The 27,326-nt window shown below is 41.7% G+C and overlaps 1 protein-coding gene across 1 annotated transcript in view; it reads right to left on the bottom strand.

Moving 5' to 3' along the window:
- The window catches only part of TMEM236 (transmembrane protein 236), a 46,701-nt gene that overhangs the window by 4,871 nt on the left and 14,504 nt on the right, over positions 1-27,326 (bottom strand). Inside the window, exon 3 of the mRNA XM_060121735.1 lies at positions 18,674-18,803. Coding sequence (XP_059977718.1) covers positions 18,674-18,803 — 130 coding nt within the window. The remainder of the gene's footprint in view (positions 1-18,673; positions 18,804-27,326) is intronic.

Below are 27,326 nucleotides of genomic sequence, written 5' to 3'. Positions count from 1 at the left end.
AGGGGAAGGGAGCTGGACTCAAGTGCCAACAGCAGGCGAGTGCTAGGTAGCGCCGTTAGTGGGGGGACAGGCTTCAAAACTGCCTCTCCAAACAACAGCTTCAAAACCGCTCCTGACGGGGACTTCCCTGGTGGTCCAGTGGTTAAGACTTCACCTTCCACTGCAGGGGGCACAGGTTCAATCCCTAGTTGGGGAGCTAAGATCCCCGCATGGCGTGGCCAAAAGACTGCACCTGATGTTGGTTAAGGGCTAGAACACTTGGACACCCAAGCTGTCTGCTGTTAGCAGACACACTGTAGAGTGCTGTTCCAAGCTTAGGCTGGGCACTGAGAATGATGCAGCGGATAATGTCCCTGCCTTCACCACTCCGCCCCCTGGATCTGGGAAGTGACAGTTAAGCAGAGACTGAAGAATAAATAGGAATGAATTATGTGAGAATGGAGAAAGGAAATTTCCAGGTGTTAGGAAGAGTAGGTGTAAAGCTCCTTCAGCTAAAATGAGCTGAAAGGAGGAGAGTGTGGTGAGGGGCTGGTGGGGGGCAAGAGAGGGAAGAAGAGGAGAGAGGCTAAGACTTACTAAGTGTCTTCTCCATACCAGGTGCCCTTCTAAGCCCTTTCTATGCATCCATTCACTTCATCCTTAGAAAAACTCTATGATGTGGCTAACAAAGAGGAAAGGTGTGGGGGGAGATAAATTGGGAATATGAGATTAACAGATACAAACTACTATATATAAAACAGATAAGCAGTAAGGATTTACCATAGAGCACAGGGAACTATATTCAACACCTTGTAATAACCTATTATGGAAAAGAATCTGAAATATACACAATATATATAACTGAATCACTTTGCTATATACCTGAAACTAACACAATATTATAAATCAACTATACTTCAATATAAGAATAATAATAATAAACCTCTATGATGTAGATACTATTATGTTCCCATTTTAAAGATGAGTAAACTGAGGCAGAGGGAGATTAAGGATTGTTTCCAGGGTCACACAGCAAGCAAGGAGAGGGATGGAGCATGAACCTCAGACCCTTAAGAACTAGACAACACTGTCCGTGGCAAAGCCAGCTGATGTGGAGCTAATGGGCCACGATAAACGTTTTGGACTTGATTCTAAGTTTATTCTAAGTTCACCAAAGATGAGGACAATGCAGGGCATGGGAGCTAGAGAGGACCTGGGGATTCATCAAAGAGGCTCTTGAGGCCGTCAAGGCAGCTGATGTGAAATGAGGTTGTTATTCAACTCACAGCAACCAGAAGATCAAATTAAAGACTCATTCAGAAAAAGTATGACTAGTCTTGATGCACAGTCCCTGAAATCAATTTTTCCCTGAGAGGAAAATGGTCTAGAGAAAGAAAACTGCTAATGATTTAAATATAACATGCTGAGACAAAAAAAAAAAAAAAAATCAGGAATAGAAGAAAAGTCACAGTCTTATGAAAAAAATTTTAAAAACATATGAAGCACACAAACCACTTTCAGTCAAAGTACTTTTAGAGATTAAAAAAATAATGAGGACCTTCAAGATGGCGGAGGAGTAAAATGTGTAAATCACCTTCCTCCCCAAAATACATCTACATGTGGAACAACTCCTACAGAACACCTACTGAACGCTGGCAGAAGACATCAGACCTCCCAAAAGGCAAGAAACTGCCCATGTACCTGGGTTGGGCAAAAGGAAAAAGAATAAACAGACACAAAAGGATAGGGACGGGACCTGCACCAGTGGGAGGGAGCTGTGAAGGAGGAAAGGTTTCCACACACTAGGAGGCCTTTCGCGGGCGGAGGCTGTGGGTGGCGGAGGGGGAAGCTCAGAACCATGGAGGAGAGCGCAGCAACAGGGGTGAGGAGGGCAAAGCGGGGAGATTCTCGCACGGAGGATCGGTGCCGACCGGCACTCACCAGCCCGAGAGGCTTGTCTGCTCACCCGCCGGGGTGGGCGGGGCTGGGAGCTGAGGTTCGGGCTTCAGTCGGAGCGCAGGGAGAGGACTGGGGTTGGCGGCGTGAACACAGCCTGCAGGGGTTAGTGCGCACAGCTAGCCGGGAGGGAGTCCGGGGAAAAGTCTGGACCTGCCGCAGAGACAAGAGACCATTGTTTCCTGGTGCGCGGGAGAGGGGATTAAGAGCGGTGCTTAAAGGAGCTCCAGAGATGGGTGCGAACCGCGGCTAAAAGCGCGGACCCCAGAGACGGGCATGAGATGCTAAGGCTGCTGCCGCCACCAAGAAGCCTGTGTGCGAGCACAGGTCACTATCCACACCCCCCTTCCGGGGAGCCTGTGCAGCCCGCCACTGCCAGGGTCCCAGGATCCAGGGACAACTTCCCCGGGAAAACGCACGGCGCGCCTCAGGCTGGTGCAATGTCGCTCCAGCCTCTGCTGCCGCAGGCTCGCCCCGCACTCCGTACCCCTCCCTCCCCCAGGCCTGAGTGAGCCAGAGCCCCCGAATCAGCGGCTCCTTTAACCCGTTCCTGTCTGAGGGAAGAACAGACGCCCTCAGGTGACCTACACGCAGAGGCAGGTCCAAATCCAAAGCTGAGCCCCTGGGAGCTGTGCGAACAAAGAAGAGAAAGAGAAATCTCTCCCAGCAGCCTCAGGAGCAGCGGATTAAACCTCCACAACCAACTTGAAGTACCCTGCATCTGTGGAATACATGAATAGACAACGACTCATCCCAAAATTGAGGAGGTGGACTTTGGGAGCAACTGTAGACTTGGGGTTGCTGTATGCGACTGACTAGTTTCTGATTTATATGTTTATCTTAGTTTACATTTTAGCACTTGTTATCATTGGTGGATTTGTTTATTGGTTTGCTTGCTCTCTTATTTTTTAATTGCTTTTTAATTTTAATAATACTTAAAAATTTTAAAATTTTAATTACTTTTATTTTATTTTATTTCTTCTTTTTTTTTCTCCCTTTTCTTCTGAGCCATGTGGCTGACAGGGTCTTGGTGCTTTGGCCGGGTGTCAGGCCTAGGCCTTGGAGGTGGGAGAGCCGAGTTCAGGACATTGGTCCACCAGAGACCTCGCAGCCCCACGTAATATCAATCGGCGAAAGCTCTCCCAGAGACCTCCATCTCAACGTTAAGATCCAGATCCACTCAACGACCAGCAAGCTACAGTGCTCGACACCCCATGCCAAACAACTAGCAACACAGGAACACAACCCCACCCATTACCAGAGAGGTTGCCTAAAATCATAATAAGATCACAGATACCCCAAAACACACCACCAAACTTGGACCTGTCCACCAGAAAGACAAGGTCCAGCCTCATCCACCAGAACAAAGGCACCAGTCCCCTCCACGAGGGAGCCTATACAATGCACTGAACCAACCTTACCCACTGGGGACAGACACCAAAAACAACAGGAACTATGAACCTGCAGGCAGTGAAAAGGAGACCCCCAATCACAGTAAGTTAAGCAAAATGAGAAGACAGAGAAACATGCAGCAGATGAAGGAGCAAGGTAAAAACCCACCAGACCAAACAAATGAAGAGGAAATAGGCAGTCTACCTGAAAAAGAACTCAGAGTAAGGATAGTAAGGATGATCCGAAATCTTGGAAATAGAATGGAGAAAATACAAGAAATGTTTAACAAGGACCTAGAAGAACTAAAGAACAAACAAACAATGACGAACAACACAATAAACGAAAGTAAAAATTCTCTAGAAGGAATCAATAGCAGACTAACTGAGGCAGAAGAACAGATTAGTGACTTGGAGGATAAAATACTGGCAATAACTACCTCAGAGCAAAATAAAGAAAAAGAATGAAAAGAATTGAGGACACTCTCAGAGACCTCTGGGACAATATTAAATGCACCAGCATTCAAATTATAGGGGTCCTAGAAGAAGAAGAGAAAAAGAAAGGGACTGAGAAAATATTTGAAGAGATTATAGTTGAAAACTTCCCTAGTATGGGAGAGGAAATAGTCAATCAAGTCTAGGAAGTGCAGAGAGTCCCATACAGGATAAATCCAAGGAGACACACGCTAAGACATATATTAGTCAAACTATCAAAAATTAAAGACAAAGAACAATATTAAAAGCAGCACAGGAAAAGCAACAAATAACATACAAGGGAAACCCCATAAGGTGAACAGCTGATCTTTCAGCAGAAGCTTTGCAAGCCAGAAGGGAGTGGCAGGACATACTTAAAGTGATGAAAGGGAAAAACCTGCAATGAGATTACTCTACCAAGCAAGGATCTCATTCAGTGGACAGAGAAATTAAAACCTTTCCAGACAAGCAAAAGAAGAGAATTCAGCACCACCAAACCAGCTTTAAAACAAATGCTAATGGAACTTCTCTAGGCAGCAAACACAGAGTAGGAAAACACCTACAATAACAAACCCAAAACAATTAAGAAAACGGTAATAGGAACATAACATATCGATAACTACCTTAAATGTAATTGCATTAAATACTCCAACCAAAAGACATAGACTGGCTGAATGGATACAAAAACAAGACCCATATATATGCTGTCTACAAGTGACCCACTTCAGACCTAGGGACACATACAGACTGAAAGTGAGGGGATGGAAAAAGATATTCCATGCAAATGCAAATCAAAAGCAGGCTGGAGTAGCAATTCTCGTATCAGACAAAATAGACTTTAAAATAAAGACTATTACAAGAGACAAAGAAGGACACTACATAATGATCAAGGGATCAATCCAAGAAGAAGGTATAACAATTGTAAATATTTATGCACCCAACATGGGAGCACCTCAATACATAAGGCAAATGCTAACAGCCATAAAAGGGGAAATCAACAGTAACACAATCATGGAAGGGGACTTTAACACCCCACTTTCACCAATGGACAGATCAAACAAAATGAAAATAAATAAGGAAACACAAGCTTTAAATGATACATTAAACAAGATGGACTTAATTGATAGTTATAGGACATTCCATCCAAAAACAGCAGAATACACTTTCTTCTCAAGTGCTCATGGAACAGTCTCCAGGATAGATCATATCTTGGGTCACAAATCAAGCCTTGGTAATTTTAAGAAAAGTGAAATCGTATCAAGTATCTTTTCTGACCACAATGTTATGACACTAGATATCAATTACAGGGAAAAAACCTGTAAAAACTACAAACATATGGAAGCTAAACAATATGCTACTAAATAACCAAGAGATCACTGAAGAAATCAAAGAGGAAATCAAAAAATACCTAGAAACAACTGACAATGAAAACACGATGACCCAAAACCTGTGGGATGCAGCAAAAGCAGTTCTAAGAGGGAAGTTTATAGCAATACAATCCTACCTCAAGAAACAAGAAACATCTCAAATAAACAACCTAACCTTACACCTAAAGCAATTAGAGACAGGAGAACAAAAACCCCCAAAGTTAGCAGAAGGAAAGAAATCATAAAGATCAGATCAGAAATAAATGTAAAAGAAATGAAGGAAATGATAGCAAAGATAGCAATAAATGATAGCAATAAAACTAAAAGCTGGTTCTTTGAGAAGATAAACAAAATTCATAAACCATTAGCCAGACTCATCAAGAAAAAAAGGGAGAAGACTCAAATCAACAGAATTAGAAATGAAAACGGAGAAGTAACAACAGACACTGCAGAAATACAACGGATCATGAGATTACTACAAGCAACTATATGCCAATAAAATGGACAACCTGGAAGAAATGGACAAATTCTTAGAAAAGCACAACCTTCTGAGACTGAACCAGGAGGAAACAGAAAATATAAACAGACCAATCACAAGCACTGAAATTGAAACTGTGATTAAAAATCTTCCAACAAACTAAAACCCAGGATCAGATGGCTTCACAGGCGAACTCTATCAATCATTTAGAGAAGAGCTAACACCTATCTTTCTCAAACTCTTCCAAAATATAGCAGAGGGAGGAACACTCCCAAACTCATTCTACGAGGCCACCATCACCCTGATACCAAAACCAGATGAAGATGTCACAAAGAAAGAAAACTACAGGCCAATATCACTGATGAACATAGATGCAAAAATCCTCAATAAATATTAGCAAACAATGCAGCAGCACATTAAAAGGATCATACACCATGATCAAGTGGGGTTTATCACAGGAATGCAAGGATTCTTCAGTATATGCAAATTAACCAATGTGATACTCCATATTAACAAACTGAAGGATAAAAACCATATGATCATCTCAATAGATGCAGAAAGAGCTTTTGACAAAATTCAACACCTATTTATGATAAAAACTCTCCAGAAAGTAGGCATAGAGGGAACTTACCTCAACATAATAAACGCCATATATGACAAACCCACAGCCAACATTGTTCTCAATGGTAAAAAACTGAAACCATTTCCACTAAGAACAGGAAAAAGGCAAGGTTGCACACTCTCACCACTCTTATTCAACATAGTTTTGGAAGTTTTAGACATAGCAATCAGACACAAAAAAGAAATAAAAGGAATCCAAACTGGAAAAGAAGAAGTAAAACTGTCACTGTTTGCAGATGAGATAATAGTATACATAGAGAATCCTAAAGATGATACCAGAAAACTACTAGAACTAATCAATGAATTTGGTAGAGTTGCAGGATACAAAATTAATGCACCGAAATCTCTTGCATTCCTATACACTAATGATGAAAAATCTGAAAGAGAAATTAAGGAAACACTCCTATTTACCATTGCATCAAAAAGAATAAGATACCTAGGAATAACCTACCTAAGGAGACAAAAGACCTGTACTCAGAAAACTATAAGACACTGATGAAAGAAATTAAAGATGATACAAACAGATGGAGAGATATACCATGTTCTTGGATTGGAAGAATCAACACTGTGAAAATGACTCTACTACCCAAAGCAATCTACAGATTCAATGCAATCCCTGTCAAACTACCACTGGCATTTTTCACAGAACTAGAACAAAAATTTCACAATTTGTATGGAAACACAAAAGACCCCGAATATCCAAAGCAATCTTGAGAAAGAAAAACAGAGCTGGAGGAATCAGGCTCCCTGACTTCAGACTATATTACAAAGCTACAGTAATCAAGACAGTATGGCACTGCCACAAAAACAGAAATATAGATCAATGGAACGGGATAGAAAGCCCAGAGATAAATCCATGCACATATGGTCACCCTATCTTTGATAAAGGAGGCAAGAATATGCAATGGAAAATGAAAACCTCTTCAATAAGTGGTGCTGTAAAAGAATGAAATTAAAACACTCTCTAACACCATACACAAAAATAAACTCAAAATGGATTAAAGACCTAAATGTAAGGCCAAATACTATAAAACTCTTAGAGGAAAACATAGGCAGAACACTCTATGACATAAATCACAGCAAGATCTTTTTTGACTCACCTCCTAGAGAAATAGAAATAAAAACAAAATAAACAAATGGGACCTAATGAAACTTCAAAGCTTTTGCACAGCAAAGGAAACCATAAACAAGATGAAACGACAACCCTCAGAGTGGGAGAAAATATTTCCAAACGAAACAACTGACAAAAGATTAATCTCTAAAATATACAAGCAGCTCACTATCAAAAACACAAACAACCCAATCCAAAAATGGGCAAAAGACCTAAACAGACATTTCTCCAAAGAAGATATACAGATTGCCAACAAACACATGAAAGGATGCTCAACATCACTAATCATTAGAGAAATGCAAATCAAAACTACAATGAGGTATCACCTCACACCAGTCAGAATGGCCATCATCAACAAGTCTATAAACAATAACTGCTGGAGTGGGTGTGGAGAAAAGGGAACCCTCTTGCACTGTTGGTGGGAATGTAAATTGATACAGCCACTATGGAGAACAGTATGGAGTTTCCTTAAAAAACGAAAAATAGAACTACCATACGACCCAGCAATTCCACTCCTGGGCATATACCCTGAGAAAACCATAATTCAAAAAAAGTCATATACCACAATGCTCATTGCAGCTCTATTTACAATAGCCAGGACATGGAAGCAACCTAAGTGTCCATCGACAGATGAATGGATAAAGAAGATGTGGCACATATATACAATGGAATATTACTCAGCCATAAAAGGAAACAAAATTGAGTTATTTGTAGTGAGGTGGATGGACCTAGAGTCTGTCATACAGAGTGAAGTAAGTCAGAAGAAGAAAAACAAATACTGTGTGTTAACACATATATATGGAATCTAAAAATAAATAAATAATGGTTCTGAAGAACCTAGGGGCAGGACAGGAATAGAGACACAGATGTAGAGAATGGACTTGAGGACACAGGGAGGGGGAAGGGTAAGCTGGGACGAAGTGAGAGAGTGGCATGGACCTATGTACACTACCAAATGTAAAATAGCTAGTGGGAATTAGCCGCATAACACAGGGAGATCAACAGGGTGCTTTGTGACCACCTAGATTGGTGGGATAGGGAGGGTGGGATGGAGACGCAAGAAGGAGGAGATATGGGGATATATGTATATGTATAGCTGATTCACTTTGTTATACAGCAGAAACTAACACAATGTAAAGCAGTTATACTCCAGTAAAGATGTTTAAAAAAAAATAAAACAAATATACAAATAAATAATAAAATACACTCCATCTAAAATAAACACTTTGATACTCTTAAGTGTTTAAAATGCAAATTACAAACATTGTTATTTTCACCGTCTCCACTGACTAAACTCGCTGACCTGTGTCTATACACAGTTTCCTTTGAGGAGCACGTCTGAGGTTGGGAAGACAAGTAACGTCACTGCCAAGTAATAATGACGAAACCCCGCGCCGACCTCCCAGCATGGTTATGATGAAGGATTGAGTCAACATTTGTAAAGCATTTAAAATAGTGCGTGACACAGAGAAACAGCCCTATGTGCATTAAACAATTGTTTTAAATGAATTAGAAGAGAAAAGAAAATAGAATGCAGTAAACAGTGATTACAGTTAAACTTTGGTTATAGTTACACTGCTACCCAGTATCCCATATATCAGGGGAGGTCAAAACTTTGGAGACATAGTGTCAAACTAACAGAGACTAATTCTTTAATTCTTAGATTTGCCTATTCACAAAAAAATATGCTACTGCACAGATATACCCTATGCAGGCAGAGACAGCTTGCACCAGCTGATAGCCATGTGTACCTCTTCTCAACTCCGTGATCAGTGCTCAGCGATACCACCTTGGTATCTGTAAATTGGTCACTGTGAGAGTATTCACCCCGGAAAAAAATTGGCAAATGCTACAAATCAGGGCTTCCCCACCACCCCCACCCGGAGAGACGGTTGTTTAAACACTGACCAGCGTACTACTCTCTGTGCTCAAAACTGTATGCACGGTTTCATCAAATAATAATAATTAATAATACTAATGAATTCAACCTATCATCAGTTCTGCAAGACTTCTTGGGCATACATTCTCAGTTGTGAGACCATTGTGACAACTTTCTTTACAAAAGGCATTGTATTGTGATCTGGTAAATTCAAAAGCCCTCAGATTCAGTTCCAGTTCCCTGCTAGGCACTGCATAAATCTGACAAGAAATAAATTCATTTCTGAATTTTAGGCAATGTGAAATTCTAAGGGAATTCTTTTGTATGAGGACACGGCAGGAAGGCTTCGTAGTTTAAAGACCATCTTTCCCTCTAATACTGGACACGAATTGCTAAAAACTGACAATATTATCGATTCTTAAAAATTCCATTTGTTAAGGTTGAGAAAACTTTCTTCATTTTCTAATCTTCAGCTTTTCATTTGGGACATTCTGGTCCTTCTCCTCTTTGATATGTGTTTATATCAGAGAATGTAATTAATTTATTTTTTTAATTTATTTTTTTCCCTTTTTTTAAACATCTTTATTGGAGTATAATTACTTTACATTGTCGTGTTAGTTTCTGCTGTATAACAAAGTGAATCAGCTATACGTATACATCTATCCCCATATCTCCTCCCTCTTGCGTCTCCCTCCCACCCTCCCTATCCCACCCTCTAGGTGGTCACAAAGCACTGAGCTGATCTCCCTGTGCTATGCGGCTGCTTCCCACTAGCTATCTATTTTACATTTGGTAGTGTATATATGTTCATGCCACTCTCTCACTTCGTCCCAGCTTACTCTTCCCCCTCCCTGTGTCCTCAAGTCCATTCTCTACTTCTGCGTCTCTATTCCTGTCCTGCCCCTAGGTCCTTCAGAACCATTTTTTGTGTGTGTAGATTTCATATGTATGTGTTAGCATACAGTATTTGTTCTTGAGAGAATGTAATTTAATTTACAGTACATAAGTAGAAAACTTATTTTTCTACATTTATATTAATATAGTATGTATACTATAATAATGATAATATGAATTATGCTAACAATGTAATAAGTATATTATATATAATATGCATTAATATATACAATAAATAATTCTAGATTTCTAAGTGCTTTGAAATTCCTCTACTAGTTAAGTGCTTGGATATAGACCAGAGCTAGAATCCCCAGTGTGAGACCAATCAGGGTGACAAAAATGGACACATGTGGGAATGAGCCTGATCTGTGGCCTTCCGAGCCCTTACCTCAGTTTTAATCATAGGTATTTGTTAGTGTCCTTCAGAAACGTGGTACCACACCCACTAGACAGTGAGCTCCATGCAATGGGGGCTCTGCTTGTTTTCACCCATCACTTCACTCCCAGAGCCTAGTGGAGTGTCTGGTATGGAACAGATCCTCCATAAAGATTTGCTGCATAAAAGATGGGAGGAATTCCTGTTCCGGAGACTATGAGCATGATGGAGCCATGCGCGTTCTGGAGGAAAAAAAAAAAATTCTGCACTAAGGCAGGTAAGCCAAAGCGTCAAAACCAGGCTGAATGATACCCGCCCTCCCCCCAACCCCGGCCCCCATGCTTTCAATCCCCTCCATCACAGGAAGACTTGGGAATCCTGCACAGACTGTCCTCTGGCCTGGGTGCTAGATGGAGCCCTTTAAGCGAGACCACGGACTGATTAGGTAAAGAAGCCCTAAAAGGCATTTGGCGCTCCTGGCAGCGCAGCCTGCGGACCGTGCAGCTCAACGGTAAGGGAAGACCGCTGGCTGTGGGCCCAGCAGAGTGCGTGCATGCGCGGCACAGCGCCTGCACAGCCCCTGGACTCGGGCCGGCATCCCCAGGGGTGCCAGGGGTGGCTCAAGGGATTCAAAAGCCTCCCGGGCACTGGCGGCAGTAGGAGGCACCAGACAGGGGATGAAAGCGCCGATGCGTGGTTCCCAGAAGAGAGCGTTTGTGAGTTCATAGGAAGCATACTTTGGAGCAGGGGTCCCCAGCAGCCGGGCCACAGACGCGTACAGGTCCTCGGCCTGTTAGGAACCGGGCCGCACAGCAGGAGGGGAGCGGCGGGCGAGCGAGGGAAGCTTCATCTGCCGCCCCCCATGGGGCCGTGGAAAAATTGTCTTCCACAAAACCGGTCCCTGGTGCCAAAAAGGTTGGGGACCGCTGCTTTAGAACATCCATCCCACCTGAAAAGGGGGGACTTGGGGGCCTAAAATCACCTGTGAAAGCAGAGTCTGAGCAAACTGGTGTCCCTATGCACTGGACCCTACCACTGATGTATACACGATGTAAACAAAAGGCTGTCTGGCCACCAGCTCAACAACCTGTGTCACTCTCTTCAATCCTGCGCAAGGAAATCAAGATACTGAAAATCAGTGACCTATGCCTTTAATTTCTTGTTGGAGCCATAAAATTTTGTTGCTATTATAAAGTAATGCATGCTGAATTCTTTAGGTTCCCTTACTCTTAGAGTCCTCGAAAATATTTATTTTGAAAATATCTTGCAATTCTCAAAAATCTCACTTTATGTATTAAAATTGTTCACATATTTTATTACCTCCCTAGGAAAAAATTAACAATTAAATGCCAAGTTGTTACAATCGTGGAAAGCTGTCCTAATTAAAGGGAGTCCTAACTCAGTTCTGGCAGCTCCTGATGCCCCATGCCTTTTGACACAGGGACCCACTGCAGTCCAGTTTCTGGCTCGGTCTACACTGTCCTAATCCTGACAGCTGGTCCCTCTGTAGAAGGTATAAATCAGAAATTCTACCCTTCTCTCACTCCCAGTCCGGTAAATGGCTACTTGCTTCTTGAGAAGGGGAAAAAATCCTAGAGCTGACATACTTTCCTGAAACTTCCTTCTTCTAAATAGCAAAGGGAGGGTTTAAAAGGAAATCCTCCCCCTTCTTGGCATGGCCGCAAACAGTGTTCCTCACACGTACTCTCTAACCACATTGCAAAACACTTATGGAAACCCAGCTCACATACTGGGCTCAGATTGTATGATAAGCTTTTTCTGAAAAAGAAGCAAAGGGGGACACAAAACGCCATTCATTTTATTCAGAGAAAAGTAGTGTCTCCCCCCTTTTTTTTTCTTTTACCTTCTGTGACGTCTCTTACATTCTATTTGGTTACAGAGTGATGAGTTCCATTCCAAGGAAATCTGGAAAGGAGGTTCCTTTAGGAATTTGGATTTCATCTCTCGGCTTTTAACTTGTTTTTTTGTCTCAGTTCCTAATGTATAATTAAAGGCTCTCAATCAAGGTGGGCATCAGAATTGCTTGGAGAACTTAAAAAAAATTACAGGTGCCAGCCTTAAAACCTTGCATATCCTTTGAGCCCGAGGTCGCACACGGAGGCATTTCACCTAAAGAAAAATTCATCTGTGCTGCCAAAGTCCCTGCAGCACTTGGTTCAAGTCCCTGAGGCTACACGGAAGGAACTGGGGTAGGGCCACTGAGAGCAGATTTAGTTGAAAACCTTACGCTGCACCTGTTCCTGATATGTTGACGGAAACCGCCTGCTCTGCAGAGCTATGATGGTTTCTACTCAAACAGCCTGTCCATCTCACTTCTAGCCAGTCACGTCTGACTATGCAGATAGCCCTAATATAGCCAAACCATCTTGCCACCCCCTTGGTACAACCCCCTGCGACCCCCTCTGTGTTTGTCCTCATGAGCAGCCAGTCCATAATTGTGCCTTTCTTCTGGCAAGCGCTGTTGCCAAGGAGTCTGGGCATGTGCGGATGCTCAGGGTCTTCTGAGGACACTGTCTATGGTCATCATCCTGACATCATTCGGCTGCCGCCCAGCAGCAGTTAACTCTGTCCCCAGCCTCTGCTTGGCTAGTTACCTCGCACAGTGGCTGATGGCTCCCATACACAGCACAGGGTCCCTGTAAACATAGACCCCCTGCACCATCCACACTTGTGTCCTCTAACCTGGCTTGTCTCCCCTGCCCAACTCAAACAAACACCACCTTACTCATTTTAACCACATCCTTGTCCTTTTCTTCTCAACCCTTCTTACTTCCGAACAAGTCATTAACAGTCGTGTTTACAATAGCTCAAAACTAGGGGGAAAATCTAGTTGTCCAACAATAAGTTAGTAAGTCATGGCTCCTTAATACATGGAAATATTTTTCAGCCAACAAATGATGCAGTAGAAGATGTAATAACAAGAATAATCTCCACCTTTTTTTTTTTGTGGTACGCGGACCTCTCATTGCTGTGGCCTCTCCCGTTGCGGAGCACAGGCTCCAGATGTGCAGGCTCAGCAGCCATGGCTCACGGGCCCAGCCGCTCCGCGGCATGTGGGATCTTCCCGGACCAGGGCACGAACCCGTGTCCCCTGCATCGGCAGGCAGACTCTCAACCACTGCGCCACCAGGGAAGCCCAATATCCACCATTTTTTAACAAGAATGATACCCACCACACATTGTTGAGGAAAAAAAAGTTATAAAGTAGGTTTTCTTAAGAACACCCATCAAGATGCTATCAGTTATAGATCTCTAGTGTGTAGAACTCTGGTTGATTTCCATTTTCTTCTTTTTTGTTTATGTCTATTTGATAATCCTTAAATAAATATGTGTTATTTTGGAGAAACAGAAAACATGGGAAATTTTAAAAATTCAAAAGTGGAATGTTAAAAATGTTATCTGGTTTTTGTATGTGTTGGGCCTCAAACCTGTGTGTACTCCACCGGGATGATCCAGCTCTGTCTGCAAAGCTGAATTGCACTGTATTAGATGGGATTGGATTGCGTTGCATCGTCTCATCCCCCAGAGCAGCAACGATCACAAGACCTTGGAGGGGGTCACATTTTTTTCTAGACTGTGCGGTGTCATCATGGGACTAATGGCTGGAGATGCTGAGAATTGGCTGGATATAGGTACAGCCAACAACTCTAAATGAGGTCCTACATTGATTTGCAGACATTTAGAAGAAGCACTTTTTCCAATGAAATCTTACATAAAACGCTAACTCCTAAACAAACAAAAGCTGTGTTTCTCTGGTTGAAGTAGGAATTGGGGCATCCAGAGACCCCAGTTCAGCCTCCCCCTCCTGCTCTCCCCACCTCCAGAAGATCTTTACAGCTTTGGAGGTTTCCAAATTGACTATTTGAAAAGCAAACAGTAGCTGGTCTTAAGAAGGCAACTTCCGGGGGATTCCCTGGTGGCGCAGTGGTTGAGAGTCCGCCTGCCGATGCAGGGCACATGGGTTCGTGGCCCGGTCCGGGAAGATCCCACATGCCACGGAGCAGCTGGGCCCATGAGACATGGTCGCTGAGCCTGCACTCCAGAGCCTGTGCTCCGCAACGGGAGAGGCCACAACAGTGAGAGGCCTGCGTACCACAAAAAAAAGAGAAGGCAACTTCCGTTCCAGCGCTAGGTTTGCCTACTCAGGGTGAGAAATGCAGCCGAAGTTATTTTTGCCTCCCAAACATGCCCGCTTATTACATGGACACCTGAGTTTCTAGAGACCCAACCTTCCTTCTGTGGAGAAAGCTTTCTTCACCATGTCTGCCTACAAACTCGTACAAATTCCAGGTATTCCCCTTAGTCTTTTCTGACCTCCAGCACCTTAGATAAAATGAAGTTTGCCGTCACCTGGGGCCCTACAGTACTTTAACCACGATGCGCTATTATACCGCTTTGTAATATGGTGCCCAAGCTGGGTTCATGCTACTCTAATAAGTCCTGCAGGGAGAACTGAAAACTCACTTCCTAACCACAGACTCCCTTATATGTCTGTCTGCAGTCACTGGTTTATATGGGAGTTAAGGAATCTTGGTGGGGGCAGGGAGGAGAATCTAACGGTGACCATGATTTGGGGTTCAGACAATAAAGGTGAGGCTGATGTAAGGACAAACTATGAGGCTCCTCAGAAAAAAAGCCACTCCCAAAGAAGAAGGAGTCTAGCTCTACCAGAATCAGCCATAGCATCTAGTGGCAGGAGAGGAAACAGTGGTTTCCAGTGGATTGAATGGCCATTACTTGAAATCATTAAAGCCCAGACAGTCTGTGATTCCATATACATTCTGGGGATAAAAGCGTTGTGTTTCTAAGTGAAAATAGCTATTCCATGACTCTGTGTGGGACTTCTCTAGGAACGTAGAACTCAGGGGAGGGAAGTCAATACTCCAATGGCAGGGGAAAGGTAATCAATTCAAAACACCAGCAGAACATCAAGCAATATCCCAGAGGCAAGAAACAGCAGTAACTAAGGGTGTTTGGAGCAGAGTCGAGCAGGGGTGGTGGGAAAATAGCACACGAAGTTGTTTGAACATGAGACAGACAGCTGAGAGGAAAGTAGGGGCAAGAGGATATTCAACAGTCTAGACCAACAAATGAGACCACGGGAGACCCATATAGGGTCTCATTTAAAAGTGGGAGAGAGGGGCTTCCCTGGTGGCACAGTGGTTAAGAATCCGCCTGCCAATGCAGGGGACATGGGTTCGAGCCCTGGTCCAGGAAGATCCCACATGCCACGGAGCAACTAAGCCTGTGCACCACAACTACTGAGCCTGCGCTCTAGAGCCTGCGAGCCACAACTACTGAGCCCACGGGCCACAACTACTGGAGCCCGTGTTCTGCAATGAGAGGCCACCACAATGAGAAGCCCGCACACCACAACTAAGAGTAGCCCCCACTTGCTGCAACTAGAGAGAGCGCACGCGCAGCAACGAAGACCCAAAACGCAGCCAAAAAAATTAAAACATGGGAGAGAGAACAATATGGGAGAGGAAGAGAAATGGAGGTCCAGTCACTAACAGGTTGGGACTGAGCTAGCAAAATTCAGATGGAAATGTAAAAGTGTGTTCATTTGTACCCACATATTAGTAAGAGTGGGGGACATGCAGGCTATATAGTGTATTCTTATTATTTATTCTCATGACCGGGATTTGACACTATTAGGTGCTATGTGCATCTGTGAGATTGCCATGCCTCAGAGACCTGTGTTCCAAAAAATATTCCCAAGTGAGCCCCAGTCTATGGGAGATGATCCACTTAAATGGTACGGCTTGGTAATCACTCGATACTTAGGTATTTCAACTGGTAGTATGAAGTAGCAGAAAGGATTCTTTGGGCCACGAAAGATTGTTTTAAGCATATGTCAAATATAGAACTTTTATTTTTAAATTTAGAACAAGAAAAACTATACAAAGATCAAACTTTGGTAGCTTGGAATTAAGACAGTATAGTTAGGAGGGAGTGTGGGGGAGGATGGACTGGGAGCGTGGGATGAGCAGATGCAAACTGTTATATAGAGAACGGACAAACAACAAGGCCCTACTGTAGAGCACAGGGAACGCTATTCAATATGCTGTGATAAACCATAATGGAAAAGAATATATAAAAAAAGAATGTTTATATATGTACAACTGAACCCCTTTGCTGTACAGCAGAAATTAACACAGCATTGTAAATCAACTGTACTTCAAGGTAGGGTAGTGCAAGTGTGTCCATAAATCCAAGCATTGCAGAGTACCTTAGTTTCATCTGGTACAAAGTGAAAACTGCTATAAGTTGACTAGTATGGATGCATGTCAAACTATCTGGAGAGCAAAGAAGAGAATGTACTTCTTTCTCAACATTTTCTAAAGGGACACAAATTATTCTAAACTTTGCTGTCACACACCCTTACCCTACTGCTTTGATTCTGAGGTAGCACATGCAGTGAAACCATATTTATAGCATACTTGCTTATATTCAGATTTATGTATTATGTTTATGAGTTTATGTATTAATTTACGTTCCAGAGGATAAATGAGAATACCCCATTGGTTAAAAATTCACACAATTGATTTTATTAGTATGCCTGTTAAAATGAGTATAGGAGACGAATTGAGTTCAAAGTCTGCACAAAAATTAAATACACATATAATTAATATTTACAAAGGTATTTTGAATGAATGCTAGTATGTTAAAGTGTGATTTTATTAAACAGTGGCGCTATTTAACCAGACATTAACCTTCCTAAGTTTGAGCAGAGAAGAAAAAGCTCAAGAAAGAGGCACTTCAACTAAGAAGCAGCAATTGAACAAGATGTTCTAGAGTCTTCTCCCCAGGACTGACTTCTTCCTTGAGGTTCTCTTATTTTGATTCTCTTTTCATCACTACTTCTGAATACAAAGAAAATGCCCCTTTAAAAATCCAACTCATCACTTACAATATAAAACGCCAATAAATGATTCCCAAAAATATACATGTGCATTTTTTAAAAGAGAATTTTCACTAAAAACGTAGCCAGTTCACATTAACATGGACAATACAGACTCATTAAAAACAGTCCAATTTCAAAATGGGCTTGTCATTAAGCAGTCCACAGAAGTAGTAAAGGGTTTGGCGATTCCCAAATATCCTCAGTTTAAGACAAATACACTTGTCTGTGGAGGGCAGATGTACCTTGGGAGTACCTTTTCTTCAACAGACTCATTGGCTGCCATCTTATCTACCTTGTCACCTGTGTTATGTTAAACTTAACAGTCTATCATCTGCCACCCAAGGGCAAAGTGCAAAATATGAAGCTCAGAGTCTCAGGTTTCCTGGTGGCCTCCAACTCAGTTTTGCTTTTCAATCTGAGGAGCAAGAGTGACTGGAGGGGTGATGGCTCATAAGAAATGAGTCTAGTGCTTTCCTTCCTGGTTGTAGTAGTCGCCCTACTACCCCAAAGCGTTCTCCTATGACTCACTCAATTTCTCCCATCCACTCCGTCAGGGAATGATTAACAAAACCTACCCATTTCAAATGCAAAATCTTTGCCATACAATAACCATACCATGCAAATACTGTAAATCAAACACAGATACCATCACATAAAATTAAATGAAAGTTGAGGGAATTTTTGACTGACCGAACAAAATATTCAATTAACAAAATAGTTTTTTTAAAGGCCAACCAATATTTAGTTTCAACTGCTCCCTTTGGAAGAATGTGGCATATCTTGGTTTTGAGTGTGATCTTTAGCTTTTTGACAATCCACGATTAAAAACACAGAAATCTCTAGGACGTATCTGCAGCAGTCATATTAATTCCTGTATCAAAGGTATGCAGACTAAACTCTCTATTCATCTCAACTTAAGGTTTTGAGAGAGTTCCTAAAAATACAAATCTATAATAATTGACTTAGGTAATTTTCATGTTAGAATAAACATTAAAGATTTAGTATTAAATATTTAGTAACTTTATCCATTTGTCAGTACTATCAAAATCAAAAAAGAATAACTGTATAGCTACAATTACATTTGGATATCTTCATTTGTAATCTTCTATCTGTAATCTTAGCTCTTAAAATATATCATTAAACATGTCAACAGACAAGAGTGGGAGAAAGGTGAACTATATGTGAAACTTTAAAAAATATTTGTATTTAAAAGAATACTTACTCTTTTGCCTCCCTCTAAGAGGATATGTCCTGAGTTTTTCAATAATATCAACCATGATCAAGCAGGTCAGAACCAAAGAGACTGGCAGGTCAGGTAACATATCAGTGGAACCATTAATATTCTTTTGAACCTGTTTTCAGAAGACCATTTAGAAGCATTAAATTTTTGTACTTTCTTTGTTCACAATTCTTTGAAGATTTGAAAGCAGTGCTAAATTAATTATACATACATTTACTAAAAGACTAGAAGCTTGGTTTTCAGCTTTTTAGGTGCTCAACCCCACAAGGTTTTGAACCATTTCTAAAGATGTAATAAGGGTTCATATCAATGGAAGAGCTTTCAGTTAAAGACAGAGCTTGGTAAATGTGCATAAAAAGTTAACAGTAGGCTCCTGGAATAGTGGAATGGGGAATCTCTCCCAACCCAACCGCTAAGCAGAGCCTCTGAGAGTCCTAGCTCAAAGAGCTAGGGGGGCAAACATTAGAGTGTTGGGTCTTCCAAGAAGAGAGAGCTGGGTAAACCCAGCTCGGCTTTGGAGCACTTCCTTCAACTGTTTAAGGTATCTACAAAAAAGGCTATGACAAACATCATGTTAATGGTGATATGTTAAGAGTTTTCCCTCTGAGATCAAGAATAAGACAAAGGTTACACCATGACCATTTCTATTCAACACTGTACTAGAGGTCCTAGCCAGTGTAACAAGGCAAGAGAAAGAAATAAACAGTGTAAGTATTGGAAAGAAAAACACACTGTCATTATTCATAGACTATATGATTATAAATGGGGAAAATCTCCACAAAATGGATAAATTATTCCTACACACCAAAAACAAAGAGTTAGAAAATAAGATTTTAAAAAATGATAAAATTTGATACAATCTCAATGAAAATTCCAACTTTTCTGTGGAAAATGACAAGCTGATTCTAAAATGAACATGAGAGACGAGGGGAAGATGGCGGAAGTAAGACGCGGAGATCATCTTCCTCCCCACAGATACACCAGAAATACACCTACACATGGAATAACTCCTACAGAACACCTACTGAATGCTGGCAGAAGACCTCTGACATCCCAAAAGGCTAGAAAGTCCACACAGAGACAAAAGAATAGGGACGGGACCCACACCAGTGGGAGGGAGCTGTGAAGGAGTAAAGGTTTCCACACACTAGGAGCCCCTTCGCGGGCAGAGACTGCGGGAGGCGGAAGGGGGAAGCTTCGCAGCCGTGGAGGAGAGCGCAGCCACAGGGGTGCGGAGGGCAAAGCGGGGAGATTCCCGCACAGAGGGTCGGTGCCGACCGGCACTCACCAGCCCGAGAGGCTTGTCTGCTCACCCGCCAGGGGCGGGTGGGGCTGGGAGCTGAGGCTCGGGCTTCGGTCGGAGCGCAGGAAGAGGACTGGCGGCATGAACACAGCCTGCAGGGGGTTAGTGCACCACGGCTAGCCGGGAGGGAGTCCGGGGAAAAGTCTGGAGCTGCCGAAGAGGCAAGAGACTTTTTCTTCCCTCTTTGTTTCCTGGTGCGCGAGGAGAGGGGATTCAGAGCGCTGCTTAAAGGAGCTCCAGAGACGGGCGCGAGCCGCGGCTAACAGCGCGGACCCCAGAGACCCTTCCGGGGAGCCTGTGCAGCCCGCCACCGCCAGGGTCCCAGGATCCAGGGACAACTTTCCCGGGAGAACGCACAGCACGCCTCAGGCTGCTGCAACGTCATGCTGGCCTCTGCCGCCGCAGGGCCGCCCCGCACTCCGTGCCCCTCCCTCCCCCCCGCCTGAGTGAGCCAGAGCCACCAAATCAGCTGCTCCTTTAACCCCATCCTGTCTGAGCGAAGAACAGACGCCCTCCGGCGACCTACATGCAGCGGGAGGGCCAAATCCAAAGCTGAGCGCCGGGAGATGTGAGAACAAAGAAGAGAAAGGGAAATCTCTCCCAGCAGCCTCAGAAGCAGCGGATTAAAGCTCCACAGGCAACTTGATGTACCTGCATCTGTGGAATACCTGAATAGACAACGAATCATCGCAAATTGAGGAGGTGGACTGTGGGAGCAAGATTTATGATTTCTTCCCCTTTTCCTCTTTTTGTGAGTGTGTATGTGTATGCTTCTGTGTGAGATTTTGTCTGTATAGCTTTGCTTTCACAATTTGTCCTAGGGTTCTATCTGTCCGTTTTTTTTTTTTCTTAAAAATTTTTTTTTCTTAAAATTTTTTATTTTAATAAGTTTATCTTTCTTTTCTTTCCTTTTCTTTCTTTCTTTCTTCCTTTCTTCCCTTCCTTCCTTCCTTCCTTTCTCTCTCTCTCTCTCCCTCCCTCCCTCCCTCCTCTCTCTCTCTCTTTCTTTCTTTCTTTCTTTCTACATTTTCTCCCTTTTATTCTGAGCCATGTGGATGAAAGGCTCTTGGTGCTGCAGCCAGGAGTCAGTGCTGTACCTCTGAGGTGGGAGAGCAAACTTCAGGACACTGGTCCACAAGACACCTCCCAGCTCCACATAATATCAAACGGCGAAAATCTCCCAAAGATCTCCGCCTCAACACCAGCACCCAGCTTCACTCAACGACCAGCAAGCTACAGTGCTGGACATCCTATGCCAAACAACTAGCAAGACAGGAACACAACCCCACCCATTAGCAGAGAGGCTGCCTAAAATCATAATAAGTCCACAGACACCCCAAAACACACCACCAGACGTGGACCTGCCCACCAGAAAGACAAGATCCAGCCTCATCCACCAGAACACAGGCACTAGTCCCCTCCACCAGGAAGCCTACACAACCCACTGAACCAACCTTAGCCACTGGGGACAGACACCAAAAATAACGGGAACTATGAACCTTCAGCCTGCGAACAGGAGACCCCAAACACAGTAAGATAAGCAAAATGAGAAGACAGAAAAACACACCGCAGATGAAGGAGCAAGGTAAAAACCCACCAGACCTAACAAATGAAGAGGAAATAGGCAGTCTACCTGAAAGAGAATTCAGAATAATGATAGTAAAGATGATCCAAAATCTTGGAAATAGGCTAGACAAAATGCAAGAAACATTTAACAAGGACCTAGAAGAACTAAAGATGAAACAAGCAATGATGAACAACACAATAAATGAAATTAAAAATACTGTAGATGGGATCAATAGCAGAATAACTGAGGCAGAAGAATGGATAAGTGACCTGGAAGATAAAGTAGTGGAAATAACTACTGCAGAGCAGAATAAAGAAAAAAGAATGAAAAAAACTAGGACAGTCTCAGAGACCTCAGGGACAACATTAAATGCACCAACATTCGAATTATCGGGGTTCCAGACGAAGAAGAGAAAAAGAAAGGGACTGAGAAAATATTTGAAGAGATTATAGTTGAAAACTTCCCTAATATGGGAAAGGAAATAGTTAATCAAGTCTAGGAAGCACAGAGAGTCCCATACAGGATAAATCCAAGGAGAAATATGCCAAGACACATATTAATCAAACTGTCAAAAATTAAATACAAAGAAATCATATTAAAAGCAGCAAGGGAAAAACAACAAATAACACACAAGGGAATCCCCATAAGGTTAACTGCTGATCTCTCAGCAGAAACCCTACAAGCCAGAAGGCAGTGGCAGGACATACTGAAAGTGATGAAGGAGAAAAACCTGCAACCAAGATTACTCTACCCAGCAAGGATCTCATTCAGATTTGATGGAGAAATTAAAACCTTTACAGACAAGCAAAAGCTGAGAGAGTTCAGCACCACCAAACCAGCTTTACAACAAATGTTAAAGGAACTTCTCTAGGCAAGAAACACAAGGGAAGGAAAAGACCAATCATAACGAACCCAAAACAATTTAGAAAATGGGAATAGGAACATACATATCGATAATTACCTTAAATGTAAATGGACTAAATGCTCCCACCAAAAGACACAGATTGGCAAAATGGATACAAAAACAAGACCCATATATATGCTGTCTACAAGAGACCCACTTCAGACCTAGAGACACATACAGACTGATAGTAAGAGGATGGAAAAAGATATTCCATGCAAATGGAAACCAAAAGAAAGCTGGAGTAGCAATTCTCATATCAGACAAAACAGACTTTAAAATAAAGACTATTAGAAGAGACAAAGAAGGAAACTACATAATGATCAAGGGATCGATCCAAGAAGAAGATATAACAATTGTAAATATTTATGCACCCAACATAGGAGCACCTTAATACATAAGGCAAATACTAACAGGCATAAAAGGGGAAACCGACAGTAACACATTCATAGTAGGGGACTTTAACACCCCACTTTCACCAATGGACAGATCATCCAAAATGAAAATAAATAAGGAAACACAAGCTTTAAATGATACATTAAACAAGATGGACTTAATTGATATTTATAGGACATTCCATCCAAAAACAACAAAACACACTTTCTTCTCAAGTGCTCATGGAACATTCTCCACGATAGATCATATCTTGGGTCACAAATCAAGCCTTGGTAAAATTAAGATAATTGAAATTGTATCAAGTATCTTTTCTGACCACAACGCCATGAGACTAGATATCAATTACAGGAAAAGATCTGTAAAAATTACAAACACATGGAGGCTAAACAATACACTACTTAATAATGAAGTGATCACTGAAGAAATCAAAGAGGAAATAAAAACATACCTAGAAACAAATGACAATGGAGACACAACAACCCAAAACCTATGGGATGCAGCAAAAGCAGTTCTAAGAAGGAAGTTTATAGCAATACAAGCCCACGTTAAGAAGCAGGAAACATCTCGAATAAACAACCTAACGTTGCACCTAAAGCAATTGGAGAAGAAGAAAAAACCCCCAAAGTTAGCAGAAGGAAAGAAATCATAAAAATCAGATCAGAAATAAATGAAAAAGAAATGAAGGAAACAATAGCAAAGATCAATAAACTAAAAGCTGGTTCTTTGAGAAGATAAACCAAATAGATAAACCATTAGCCAGACTCATCAAGAAAAAAAGGGAGAAGACTCAAATCAATAGAATTAGAAATGAAAAAGGAGAAGTAACAACTGACTCTGCAGAAATACAAAAGATCATGAGAGATTACTACAGGCAACTCTATGCCAATAAAATGGACAACCTGGAAGAAATGGACAAATTCTTAGAAATGCACAACCTGCCAAGACTGAATCAGGAAGAAATAGAAAATATGAACAGACCAATCACAAGCACTGACATTGAAACTGTGATTAAAAATCTTCCAACAAACAAAAGACCAGGACCAGATGGCTTCACAGGCGAATTCTATCAAACATTTAGAGAAGAGCTAACACCCATCCTTCTCAAACTCTTCCAAAATATAGCAGAGGGAGGAACACTCCCAAATGCCTTCTACGAGGCCACCATCACCCTGATACCAAAACCAGACAAGGATGTCACAAAGAAAGAAAACTACAGGCCAATATCACTGATGAACATAGATGCAAAAATCCTCAACAAAATACTAGCAGACAGAATCCTACAGCACATTAAAAGGATCATACACCATGATCAAGTGGGGTTTATTCCAGGAATGCAAGGATTCTTCAATATATGCAAATCTATCAATGTGATAAACCATATTAACAAATTGAAGGAGAAAACCATATGATCATCTCAATAGATGCAGAGAAAGCTTTCGACAAAATTCAACACCGATTTATGATAATAACCCTGCAGAAAGTAGGCATAGATGGAACTTTCCTCAACATAATAAAGGCCATATATGACAAGCCCACAGCCAACATCATCCTCAATGGTGAAAAACTGAAAGCATTTCCACTAAGATCAGGAACAAGACAAGGCTGCCCGCTCTCACCACTCTTATTCAACATAGTTTGGAAGTTTTAGCCACAGCAATCAGAGAACAAAAGGAAATAAAAGGAATCCAAATCGGAAAAGAAGAAGTAAAGCTGTCACTGTTTGCAGATGACATGATACTATACATAGAGAATCCTAAAGATGCTACCAGAAAACTACGAGAGCTAATCAATGGATTTGGTAAAGTAACAGGATACAAAATTAATGCACCGAAATCTCTTGCATTCCTATACACTGATGATGAAAAATCTGAAAGTGAAATCAAGAAAACACTCCCATTTACCACGGCAACAAAAACAATAAAATATCTAGGAATAAACCTACCTAAGGAGACAAAAAACCTGTATGCAGAAAATTATAAGACACTGATAAAAGAAATTAAAGATGATACAAGTAGATGGAGAGATATACCATGTTCTTGGATTGGAAGAATCAACATTGTGAAAATGATTCTACTACCCAAAGCAATCTACAGATTCAATGCAATCCCTATCAAACTACCACTGGCATTTTTCACAGAAGTAGAACAAAAAATTTCACAATTTGTATGGAAACACAAAAGACCCCGAATATCCAAAGCAATCTTGAGAACGAAAAACGGAGCTGGAGGAATCAGGCTCGCTGATATGAGACTATACTACAAAGCTACAGTAATCAAGACAGTATGGTACTGGCACAAAAACAGAAATATAGATCAGTGGAACAGGGTAGAAAGCCCAGAGATAAACCCACGCACATATGGTCACCTTATATTTGGTAAAGGAGGCAGGAGTGTACAGTGGAGAAAGGACAGCCTCTTCAATAAGTGGTGCTGGGAAAACTGGACAGGTACATGTTAAAGTATGAGATTAGATCACTCCCTAACACCATACACAAAAATAAGCTCAAAATGGATTAAAGACCTAAATGTAAAGCCAGAAACTATCAAACTCTTAGAGGAAAACATAGGCAGAACACTCTATGACATAAATCACAGCAAGATCCTTTTTGACCCACCTCCTAGAGAAATGGAAATAAAAATAAACAAATGGGACAGAATGAAACTTCAAAGCTTTTTCACAGCAAAGGAAACCATAAAGAAGGCCAAAAGACAACACTCAGAATGGGAGAAAATATTTGCTTGTGAAGCAACTGACAAAGGATTAATCTCCAAAATTTATAAGCTATACAAGCAGCTCACTATCAAAAACACAAACAACCCAATCCAAAAATGGGTAGAAGACCTAAATAGACATTTCTCCAAAGAAGATATACAGACTGCCAACAAACACATGAAAGAATGCTCAACATCATTAATCATTAGAGAAATGCAAATCAAAACTACAATGAGATATCATCTCACACCAGTCAGAATGGCCATCATCAAAAAATCTAGAAATAATAAATGCTGGAGAGGGTGTGGAGAAAAGGGAACCCTCTTGCACTGCTGATGGGAATGTGAATTGGTTCAGCCACTATGGAGAACAATATGGAGGTTTCTTAAAAAACTACAAATAGAACTACCATATGACCCAGCAATCCCACTACTGGGCATATACCGTGAGAAAACTAAAATTCAAAAAGAGTCATGTACCAAAATGTTCATTGCAGCTCTATTTACAACAGCCCAGAGATGGAAGCAACCTAAGTGTCCATCATCGGATGAATGGATAAAGAAGATGTGGCACATATATACAATGGAATATTACTCAGCCATAAAAAGAAACGAAATTGAGCTATTTGTAATGATGTGGATAGACCTAGAGTCTGTCATACAGAGTGAAGTAAGTCAGAAAGAAAGACAAATACCATATGCTAACAGATATAAGGAATTTAAGAAAAAAAAATGTCACGAAGAACCTAGGGGTAAGACAGGAATAAAGACACAGACCTACTGGAGAACGGACTTGAGGATATGGGGAGGGGGAAGGGTGAGCTGTGACAAAGCGAGAGAGAGGCATGGACATATATACACTAACAAACGTAAGGTAGATAGCTAGTGGGAAGCAGCCGCATAGCACAGGGATATCAGCTCGGTGCTTTGTGACCGCCTGGAGGGGTGGGATAGGGAGGGTGGGAGGGAGGGAGATGCAAGAGTGAAGAGATATGGGAACAGATGTATATGTATAACTGATTCACTTTGTTATAAAGCAGAAACTAACACACCATTGTAATGCAATTATACTCCAATAAAGATGTAAAAAAAATTTAAAAAATGAAAATGAGGATACCAAGTGGAAGCATTTCTAGAAGAAAAAGAAGATAGGAATGTTTACTTTTCTGGATATAAAGAGCTATTATAAAGCTACAAGAATTAAGACAGTGTGGTGTTGGCACAGGAATAGAGAAGTAGGCAGTACAGAAAAGAAAGCTCAGAATAGACCAGGTATACCCACATCTGATTTATAACAAAGACAGCACTGCAAATAAATGTGGCAAAGACAGGCTTTTTAATAAATGGTACTCAGTTCATTAGATATTATTTGGGAAAAAACGCTTGATTCCCTACTGCAAAACATATACAAAAATTAGTTCCAGGTGGATTGTGAATCTAAAAGAGAGTGGCAAAATAATATAGCCTCCAAAGTATAATATAGGAGAGTATCTTCAGGACCTCAAGGTTCAGATTCACAATATGACAAAATCGTCTCAAACAAGTAACCAAAAGAACTATCCATAAAGAAAAGAAATTGGACTCTTAAAATTAAGAGCTTCTCTCCATCAAAAGATACCATTAAGAGTACGAAGTCACATGGGCTTCCCTGGTGGTGCAGTGGTTGGGAGTCCGCCTGCCGATGCCGCGGACGTGGGTTTGTGCCCCGGTGTGGGAGGATCCCACGTGTCGCGGGGTGGCTGGGCCCGTGAGCCATG

The sequence above is a fragment of the Lagenorhynchus albirostris genome, chromosome 1 (assembly GCF_949774975.1).
Source record: "Lagenorhynchus albirostris chromosome 1, mLagAlb1.1, whole genome shotgun sequence".
NCBI lineage: Eukaryota > Metazoa > Chordata > Mammalia > Artiodactyla > Delphinidae > Lagenorhynchus > Lagenorhynchus albirostris.
The sequence above is the reverse complement of the archived record's forward strand: the minus strand, read 5'-3'. Positions and strand labels throughout refer to the sequence as shown.